The sequence below is a fragment of the Pteropus medius genome, unplaced genomic scaffold (assembly GCF_902729225.1).
Source record: "Pteropus medius unplaced genomic scaffold, Ma_sr-lr_union100, whole genome shotgun sequence".
Classification (NCBI taxonomy): domain Eukaryota; kingdom Metazoa; phylum Chordata; class Mammalia; order Chiroptera; family Pteropodidae; genus Pteropus; species Pteropus medius.
The window spans coordinates 21,534,613-21,546,021 of record NW_024354500.1 but is presented as its reverse complement, the minus strand read 5'-3'; the positions used below and the strand labels follow the sequence as shown (position 1 = coordinate 21,546,021).

General features: G+C 33.0%; 1 protein-coding gene across 1 annotated transcript in view; it reads right to left on the bottom strand.

Annotated features, from left to right (window-relative positions):
• Nucleotides 1-1,533: 1,533 nt before the first annotated feature.
• The window catches only part of LMBRD1 (LMBR1 domain containing 1), a 78,156-nt gene continuing 68,280 nt past the window's right edge, over nt 1,534-11,409 (bottom strand). The window contains exons 15-16 of the mRNA XM_039852858.1: nt 2,232-2,323; nt 1,534-2,091 (exon numbers count right to left, since the gene is read on the bottom strand). Of these exons, the coding sequence (XP_039708792.1) occupies nt 1,975-2,091; nt 2,232-2,323 (209 nt within the window). The 3' untranslated portion in view covers nt 1,534-1,974. The remainder of the gene's footprint in view (nt 2,092-2,231; nt 2,324-11,409) is intronic.

Below are 11,409 nucleotides of genomic sequence, written 5' to 3'. Positions count from 1 at the left end.
TGGAGCTGTTCTAGCACCAGGGATGAAGTTGAAAAAACAAATGTGTTCAAGGATTTGCAGACATGAAAGCAGTAAATCACAGCATACTGTACAGGGTGCCATATAAGTAGGAAAAAGACAGCATCTAATTTTGCCTGGGAAACTTATAGGTGGGATATCTGAGGAGATAATGTTAAGGTTGCGATCTGAAGAATATTTTCTTAGGAGACAAAAGGAAGAGAAGGGCGTCATAGGCAGAAAGAACAGTTCAACAGAGTAAGGATGTGAGAAATCAGAGCCATTTGGATAATGGTGATGTATTTGTTAGTTTGGCTCATATAAACAGTGTGAGGACAGCAGGAAAATCTGGATAAGAAACACACCAGAAAGACCTTACACATTATGTGATGGCTTACAGATTTAATTCTAAAATAACAGAACCTTTCACAGCAAAGAAATAAAATAATGATTTGTATTTTCACTGTTCTTGGGAGAGTGACAGGAGTCAAGACTTGGCAGAAAATCCAGTGAGACAGTTCAAGAACCAGTGTGTATTAGTCTGATTGGGCTGCCGTAACAAAATACCATAGACTGTAACTTAAACAACAGAAATTTATTTTCTCCTAGTTATGGAGGCTAGAAGTCCAAGATCAAGGTGCTGGTAGGGTTGGATTCTCCAAAGGGCTCTTTGCTTGTGACTGGCTTCCTTATCACTGTGTCTTCACATGGTCTTTTCTCTATGTGCGTACATCCCGGATGTCTCTTCCTCTTGATGTAGAAGTGCCAGTAATATTGGATTAGGGTTCCACCTAATAGCCTCACTTTACCTTAATTACCTCGTTAAAAAGGCCTTATCTCTATAGTCATCAGATATTAGGGGGGTTACGACATCAAAAGAACTCTAGGGGGACACAATTCAGTCCATAACATGGTGAGTGACACTAAGAATGGAAAAGAGGGGACAAATGGAAGGACAGTTAAGAAGTAGAAATCAACATGACTTGACTGGTTTATGAGTTGGGTACACATGGGACAAAATGAGGTATACTTGATTTTCGGTTTAGATAATCAGGTATGTGCTGGTGCCACTTGTCAAAAAACAAATACAGAAGAAGGCCTGGTGTTCTCAGAAAAGTGAAGAGTTCAATTTCCAACATGTTGCAATTGAAGTAGTTACTAAGTTCAGAGCTTAGGAAAGAATAATATAGATGGAAACCAAGAGTATATGAGATTGTCCAGAAAAAAAAAGAGTAAATAACAGAAGGAAATCTAATCTTGGTGAATAACATTTAAAGAGTACATGAAAAAGCCAAATGTGAAAGCTGTGTAGATATATCTCGAGAGACAAAGAATCAGAACAGAGCAATGTGGCACAAAAATTTAGGGAGAGTAGAGTTAAGTGGGAGTTGGTTGTTAATTCCTAAGTCTTTTTCAAAAACTTAATGGTATTTTATTTCAAGAATCATAATATGTACATCAAGTAGCCTGAAATCTGTTCATGAAACCTATTTGAATGGCACTAATGATTTAAAGTAGAAAACAGGAAACAAGTTGTATGAAGGGATAACATTTATTTATCAGCTATATTATATTATTTTGACAATCAGTTATATACACTTAAAAATTCCACATTACTCTAGAGATCCAAAGGCACAAATACAAGTGATTTATTATGTTTTTAAAAAGTGACAAGAGGGAATATTAATTCTGGAAGATTTTTGATCAATTTAACACTAATATACATTAGAGAAAAAAATTTCCACAAACATTCCCTCACAAAGCTGGTAGTTTTATATTTACATAGTATTATAGCAATTTTAAATGTTAATCTATGATATAATAATGTTACTTCAGAAAACATAAAAAATATAGTTTTTTAATAGCCATGCTCCCATTTTTGATGAAAGCTAGTCAGTTCATCTTAATGTAGTTTAACACTTAAAAATGCATGAGATATTTCGATCATCTTTATAAAACCTTCAAGACAGAAGACTGTCAAACTGAATAGACAGAGGGCTCATCATCACTTATGTCTGAATCATCTTCATCAACTCCTTCAATCACTGATTTTTTTCCTTTACAACAGGATACAATTAATCCAATCAAGAATACCTGTAAATTTAAGTAATCTATGTTATTTCTCAAATCTAAAATCATTCAGAAAGTAAAAAATTTAAAATCCAATGACATTACTATGATACAAACGGCCCACTCACTAAGGGCCAAATCACCTCTGGGATTCTCATACTTACCCCAAGAAAGGCCCAGTTACCAAAATAGTACGCGGCACTAAAAAACCAGAACTTGTGAAGAAAGAGGTATGTCCGGGTAACAGTACACTGATCTACAAAAGCAAATATAAAACTATTGTGAGATAAATTCTCTCTTGAAATATACTATTAATAATATATCTAAAAGTTATTAACTAAAACTAATGACCAAAGTCAAACAGTAACTGTTAGAGATTGGATTGAAATCTAGGTCTCTCTATAAGCCCACTCTTTCAATCACCTTACTATAGTTTAAATTACCAACTAATATAACATGTTTTAAAAAATTAATGCCACCAGTAATTCTGGCTCTTAAATATAAAAAAAATTATACTGGCTAATTCAATTTATTTGAAATAGACAAAGCATTCCAACCAGGAGTGCCAGACATGTTCGAAAACAAGTTTTCCTAATGAACACTAAAAAAAAAAAAAGAAAAAAAAAAGAACAAAGTAATCAGATGTGGTTAGTATTAAGCTGCACTTTTCTAAGAATCCAATTATCAAGACAGCTCAAACTTGAGAGCGTTTTTGAGCTTTTTTTTTTGCTTTTTACAAAAAGATGACTGCTGCTTCCAAAAAAAATACAATAATCATTATTTATTGATATGCTTACTATTTAAACTTTAGGTAGCATTATAGGTTGAATTAAAAATAAATCATATATTTTTTTCTTCCAAAAAAAAATGTACGTTAAAGGGAAAGTGGTAGACTGGTTATTTGATATTCAGACTCCACACTGGTTTTATCCAAATACATTATTTCTATTAGGTTATAAAGTCTTCTATATATCTTGACATATGCCTTGTAAATGATGTCTAGGATTGTTTATTAAAACCATTCAGGAAGGTCTGGGCAGCACAATATAATGTAGACCAAAATTATATATGCTGCCGCTAATGTAGGATTTCCAGAAGGTCTTTATTCATTACAGAAGAAACTCCTTATCTTAGAAGGCAATTTCTTTTCAGTCTATTAATTGCAAAAAATTACACTTTATGAATATTTTTATCCAAAATGAACAGTGGCAAAAAATTCTACATGCAATTAGGAGATCAATTTCATACCCTATTGCTGATTAAGAAACTACATTGTTGATTTCTAATTTTATGAACTGTCTTCTCAGCTTCAATAGATAAGTGCTAGTTTCTCTTAAAATATCAAATTGAGCTGTGAATTTTGTAGTCCAGTTTATTACACAAGGGATCTAATACATTTTATTTTTTTGGCTGTCATATGGTTTCTGAAAAATAGCAGTAGGTTGTATTTTATCCAAATACAAGACCTGTTATGTAAAGCTTTAGATGTTATATAAATATTTAGATGATATAAATCTTTTCTATTCTAATCCCTTCCACTGTTCTATTTAGATGATCTAAATCTTTTCTATTCTAATCCCTTCCACTTCAACATTTGCTTCTATTGCTCCATATCAAACTGCACAAAGCAGCCTTTTTTCTGGCAGGAAAACATGCAGTTTAATAGAGAAGCAACCTCTTCTTTTCATAAGGAAGGACCACCGATCTAATGCTGATCTATTGATCCCCCAGGAGCCGTGTTCATATTCTTTGTTCTCTTTCTCAACAGAAAAATCTAGAAAAAATATTCAAAAGCTCCCTAAGAAAAATCAAAAAGGCTTCAAGCAGCAGTGGCTGAGCAAATGTTTCCTTCTGTCCTACAGTTACTAGCACCCAGGATTACAACTTTACACTGGGTACTGGGAGTTCAGTCTAGCAGAGGAGACTCCTAGACAGGAAATTCATAGCCATTTACTCTGCTCCCTCAACATTTTATTCTTACCTCTATTATAGAACTTTCTTCATAGCAATATAACTATTTGATTTGTCACTTTTTCAGTTAGATAAGCCTGAGTATTCCAAAGAACCTATAAGAGTATCTGGTATTCATATTCAATGACTGTTGAAGTAAACCAAATTTAAAAAAGGGGTATTTTATTTAAAAATATTGCTAAATAATACATTTTCTAATTTCTTTTGACTAAAATATGACAAGAGCCCAAGGGTGTCAAAAAAAACACACCTGAATATGTTGTGAAAATGGAAGTATAACTAAAATGTCCAGCATGGAGAAGTAAGAGCCCAGACTCTGATCTAACAGACTTGGTATCAAACATCATTTAGCCCCTTCTCTACCATGTGGAGAAGCAAACCTGAACTGCTGAAACTCTGTCTTTGTAAAATGATATCATCATATTTCCTTACAGGTTCATTCTAAAGACCAAATGAGGTACAGTCGTCCCTTGGTAAACACTGAGGATTGGTTCTGGGACCTCCTCAGATACCAAAGTCTGGGATGCTCAAGTCTCTTATATGAAAGGGCACAGTACTTGCATATAACCTGAATTTGCATATAGCTTACAGCAGGGTATACCTACGTATCACAACCTTCACATGGGTTCAGTGTAGTGCTCAGCACATGGCAAGCTCAAGTTTTGCATTTTAGAACTTCCTGGGATTTTTTTTTTCCTCCTCAAATTATTTTTGATCCACAGTTGGTTGAATCCATGGATGTGAAACCCGGAGGGCCAAGTGTAAATCAAATCTCCATGCAAGGGGACAGTTAATATTAATTTTCTTCTTTTTCTCTCTTCAAGGTATAAGTGAACCCACGATAAAGAACACAGTTCTCAAGAGGTGCTCAAATGGTAGCAAGAAAAATAACTAATCTTAAGATTTCAGAAGTATGTGTCCAATAGCAGTATAGAAAATAACTGCTTAGGCATTAATATCATGACTACTGTGTTCGTTATTCTTCTGTCTCTATAGTCAAAACAGATATAACTGGATTTGGTAAAATTCAAATATGTATAATTTAGTAACAGGATATTGGCTAAACAGTTATATATCTTAAAATAAAAATAACCAATATGAATATTTCAAAATGAAGAGCGGGGCAGGCTGTGATTTATGCTAAAATGCCTGTTCACAATTATTATAAAAACAAGAACAGTACCTTCCATGGCTTAATTATTATACAAGTTCCACTGTACAGGTATAAGCCCGTTTGAAAAAACTCATTCAACCTTCTCAACATTGCTAACATTCTAAACTTTAAAAATAAAAGTTTTATTACTCATTTACATACTTAAAGATATTTCAGGAGTCAGAAGTTGACTAAATTAGAAATTTCAGGGCCAGAACAGAGATTACAAGGCAGAGGCTGAGCTGGCAGAACCAAGTAAAATCAAATCATTTTCCCCAGAGGTCTAATAAACCACTCAGTGACATTTTAAATTGGCTTATACCCACTGATTCTTTTGCCTGCCACAAAAAAACATATCTTAAGTAATTTTCCTGTCACATTGTTCTACATGTTTACCATTTTCCAAGGTTGTAGATTTGATACAAGCCTTCTAAAGTAAGATACAAAGGTAAAATCATTTTTAGTGCAATAGACCACAAATCCACACACACAATGTAGTTATCTTTATATGTATACATATTTATATTTATATAAAGTAGCATATGTCCACAGAAGAATTTTGGTTAATAATAAGCCCCATGCATATATTTTATATTCCAGCAGTGATTAGAAACTGATTAAATGGTGGGGGGCTTCTCTCCTCACCATCTGCCACCTTTCAGCTGCTCACCTGAATCATGGATATCTAGATCTATAGATGTCTTTCTAAAGTTACCTTAAAAATTATAAATAAGTATTTTGAACTTGGTTTGACCTACAAAGTAAATTTAAATTGCTAAATGTTTCATTTAGGGACTGTGTTTTAAAATCAAAGTGTTCAGGAGACTTCTGACTGCTGTTCCTAAAAAGGACATATAAAAGCACCAATTAAACTAAAGAGTACGTTAACAATAAAAAACTAAAAATAGGGGCTCAGATAAAAATCTTCTTTCCTGATGACAAGGTGGCCATACAAAAAAGATAAAAATTTTGAGAGCTTAGAAAGGGCACCTGTAGTACATGAATAAAATCAAAAGACTTTTGAATCTTGCTACTACCACCCTCTCTCCAGCTCTTCAAACTAGTAAGATAATAGAAAGTGCAATTAAATCAGTTTTTCATGTAATAGCAATCTTTTTAAATATACTCAATAAATTTTATATTATATATTTCTTGTTTGCTTTTAGACTACTTGTATGTTATTGTTGATGTACCTAACACTCAGATAACGTTGGTTATTAAGTATGATAAACAGCACCTTCTACTTTAAATGTGTTTAAAAACAACATTCAGTGTTGATTTCAGCCACAATTAGGTCATCATACTATACTTTCACTTGAAATCAACTTAGAATTACATTCTGTATTTGTGCTTTATTTATAAAATGAATCTTTATTATGCATATGCATATATAGAGGGCATTTGAGGAAATGCATGTATCATGGTGAATAAATGTTAAAGCAAATATTTTGTTTGACTAGTGACAAACTGACGGAAGACTGGACTATTCAGAGTGCCACTTCACTTTCATGGTTGTCTATGATTATACTGACTTTGGTTTCTGATTAAGGTTTTGCTACTACTGAATATTTATAATAGACATATAAATCTTAACTGTATACAGGCTAAGGAGTTTGGACTTTATTGTGACATGATTAGCAATTATTTATCAAATCATTTTCAGAAAGGAAATTACATGAGTGGAGTGTAGACTGGTAGTAGAAATTGAGAGTAAGTAGAAAGAGGTTCAATGAGTCAGAAGACAATCTAAGTGAAAAACACAAGCTGCTGAGATAGAAAGGAAGACTGGATCTGAAAGATATTTGGAAGTAAAATCCCAGTTAATCATAGTTTTATTGTCAAATAGATTTATAGCACAAGAAATATACACACATAAAAAGATCTGAGAAATTAACAACATACATCCAAATGAGAATGGGGAGGGGGGTAGAAAAATTAAAATTTGTAATAAAAACCAAAGTTGTGTATTTATATTAAAATTTAAAAAATGGCATACAGTTAAATCAATGTTTTATTAAATCTCACTGAGGGAGCTAGGTAAAAAGAAAAAAATGGTGAAAATAAAAAATCATAGAAATTCTAAAGGAAACAGTTTTATTATGTTTTATGAATACACAAACTGTATCAGATATATACAGAAAACTACCAGTATGAGTAGAAATAACAAGATAAACAGAATTGTTCTAAGATAAACAAACTTGTAATTTTACTTGAAGAAAATCATTAGAAAAATGTTTAGTACCTTTAGCTATTAAAGAAGATATTACATCCATAAATAAGGATGCTTGAAAAAGAACACCAATAAAGTACTCAAGAAAAATAAGAATTTGTTACATGAAATAAAAAATTCAAGATACAGTTTGAAGATAAAGCTTGATACATATCAAAGAATCTAGAGTAAAATGGTAGGCAGAAAATATGAAATATGGAATGACATAGATGATCAACTGAAGATATTCAACAACTAATGAACAACTGCTTCCCAAAGGGAAAAAGGAAAAAAGAGAAACTATAAGTTAGCTTCAAAAGTAGAAATAGGCTGGCATTAGATTTCTCACCAGATAAAAATGAAGGACAGATGATGCAATACCTTTAAAGTTCTAAAAGAAATGATTTCTTGTGTAGAATTCTAAGCACGATCAAATTACCCATCAATTGTATCAATTTTGAGAACAAAATAAGTTTCAGATATACAAGGAATTTTCAGATATGTATTTCATGAAAGCACTGCTTTTTTAAAAAAAAATTCTAACAAAACTAAGGGCCTGGGAGAAGAAATTAAGAAAGAAGAAGATAAGGTTTATAATGCATCAGAAGCCCAGTGAACAGAAATTATAACATTAGAGCTGAGCAGCAGAATTAGAAAGCAATTGATCCAAATAAGAAAAGGAAGTCAGTAGGTACTTAAAAGAAGGTAAATACAATGAGTTTCGCCCAACAGATAAAGTGAGCAAGAAGCTACAAAATATTAGCTATATTAATATCCTCCTATGTTACTTTACTAACATTTTTCAAAAAGAGAAAAATAAAAAGCATGGTTCAATTCTACAAATGCTGTCTGAGGAAAAATGAAAATATATTTATATACATATTTATATCCTCAAAGAGCTTACACTCCTATAAAAGAGAAGGATAGAGAAAAGATATATAAATGACTATAAATTAAGACAGGGTAAGGTAATATCATAAGAAATATAATGTTATGGGAATTCAAAAGAAAAAAAGAGACTCTATACATGTTTAGTGGTTCAAAAGAGGGTCAGGTTTGAAATAAACCTTGTAAGATGGTCAGGATTCTGAATGATGAAAATGGGAGGAATGGGGTAGAAACTAGCTGTGACATTTAAGAACAAATAGTTGAAAAACAAAGGTAGAAAAGATAGCCATGTTCAGAATATGTTTGAAAAAAAGGTACTTGTAAGATAAATAGCAGTAATCCTTCAATTCTATACTGAATTAATCAGATCCTGAGGAGGAAGTACTTCAAGTTTCTATTGGAGGAAAGGCATTATCAGAGTACTTCAGAAACATGGTTTCCATGGTCTGCTTCCCAGACCAGAACTATCGGAAAATTCAAGTTTCACCAATACACTGAATAAAAAATTGTGCAATCTATGTTTAACAAGCCTTCCAAGAGGTTCTGATGCATGTGACAGTGATAATCGTTGCTTTAGAACAATTAACAGTACCATGCAGTGTGGATCAAAGTAGAGCACTAGTTAAAAGGTATAGCAATTCATGGGAGATCTAATTTAAATGACATGTGAGAGTCATGACAACAGACTCTGCAACCCTTAGCAACTGATTAGGTGTGGAGAAAGAGTGAATGAATGTAACTGTGCTTTGAAGAATGGTAATAGTATAAGAAATAGTAGAGTGGCTATGTAGTCCAAAGTCCTTATCTAATAGCTTGTCTTCCCTAAGAACTATGCATTTTAAACACTTTTATAAACATTACCAAAATAAGGCGAAGCTCTATATATTACTTTCACAGGGTTGATGAGTCTCATTTAGAGCTACCCACAGACAAGTAACAGGCTAACATCTTTCTTTGGCTTTCATCCTTGTCCATGAAATAATGCCCTAACTCTATATATCACATTATGACACACAGGCTTTCAGTTATAAGAGAAACCTAATGAGAAAATGTGCAATGACCGATGGTGGGACTGAGAAACTATTAAGTTATTTTATTAGTTCTCAATTTATGAAAGAATACCAAAAACAAAACAAACAGGCTCAAAGGAAAAAAAGGAGGGGGGGAGTATAACCTTAATAGCTACAAATAGATTTTAAACACAATTATTCTAGATACTATAAAAAGTACAATATAAAATATTAAGCAACATTTTCTAATTAAAGCTCTAAAACACAGGCATCTTCCCTGACTCCTTTCTCTCTCCTCCTCTATACCAGGCTCTTCAGCCCATCCTATTAGCTCTACCTTCAAAATATATCCACAATCTGACCACTTCTTGCTACTGCCACCACTAACATAAGCTCTCCCTTAGATTACTGCAGAAGCCTCCTGTCAACTTGCCTTTGCCCTGAATTCATTATGGTCTATTCTCAGAGGTTGGCAAGCTATAACCCAAAAGGATCAATTTAGCCCTTTCACTTGTTTTTTAAGTTCTACTGGAACATGGCCACAGCCATCCATAATGTGCTGTGTATAGCAGCTTTTGTGTTGCAATGGCAGAGTGGAACAGTATGAGAGACTACTATATGCCCCACAAGAAAAATAAAATATTTAGTATCTGGTCCTTTCAGAAAAAGTTTGCCAAGCCCTGGTCTATATGTAACACAGAAGTTGCCCCATTTCTCTGATATATAGCCATGATAGCTACTACTTTTTCTCTTACAACTAATAAACAATCTGTGGAGAGACCTCATTGTGGCTTTAAAATATAGTCCTCTAAACTAAGTTTAATTTCACTTATTCGATGTTCATTTCTAAATATTGTTTGGTTCATTTACAAGTCTGCTAGAATTGCATTCTTTAACAGTTTGTCGTTCTCTGCCAATAGTTTGATCTGGTCATATTCCTTTTATCATAGTTAGCTATTCTATAATCTGTGTTGATAATTCTAATATTAAGCCTTTGCAAGTGTCTTTATGCTGTCTGCTATTTCTTCTAGCTCTTTCATGGTGCTTTGTTTCCTTGTATGCTTGAATATTTGACTGAAATTTGTTTGTGCGCCTTTGTAGGAATTCTTCGAAGCCTGGAATTAAGGTATGTTTATTCTTCTAGTAAGATTTTTTGTTATTGTTGTTGTTTCTGTTATTTTTTAAATATTTACTTGTGTCATGTGCCTACAGCACTGCCAGTCTGAGATTCCAATGAAACAACTTTACTCTGGTGATGTGTATTTGGAAGGCAGATCAGCAAAGAGCTAGTCTGTGGTTACAATTTTTGGGGGATGTGATTCTTCCCTTCCTGCTCTTGACTCTGCTGTCAGTTTCTAGAAGTAATATAACTTCTGCTTCACCCTCACATGATGGTATAATTCTTGGGGGCGGAAGGGACTCATCTCAAATCCATTCTCTGTATAACTTATAATTAAGTTACTAAAAATAAATCAGATAACTTCTACTTTATTGGCTCTTTATTTACTTTCCATGACCTTTTGTAGTCTGACATCTAATTCTGCAATCTCATTTCTTCCTTCCTAGATAACTCTCTACACCCCCATAATTTAAAAAACAAAACAATAATAATGTTTTAAATTCTCTAGAACATATCTATAGAGTGTAAGATCATTTTATTTGTGCATTTTTTCCCTCTGACTAGAACAGCCTTGTCTTGATGCATATACCAGATATGTTATTCTTTAACCTTGAAACGCAGCTCTGTTATCCCTTTTCTATAGCTTTTCTTTTTCACTACAACTCCACAATGATCCCCTCCAGGTAGAATTAATTACTTCTTCCTCTGGGCTATCCCTGTATTCTGTGCCTGTTCCTATTATTCCATCATTCTATAGTTGACTCTGCTAAAAAAAAATCAGAATTTATCTTTTTCATAATGATACCCACGAATGATTTATGAAGAACTACACCATATTTGACATATTACTTTACTCTGAAATAAAAGCACTTTGAAGGCAAGAGTAGGAAAAAACTTTTGTAAATTTTTAAAGAATGAATCTGGAATCCTTAAACAGTACAGGATACTATACTATTCAAAGAAAAATATCACTTTAATGCACAGAAATTAA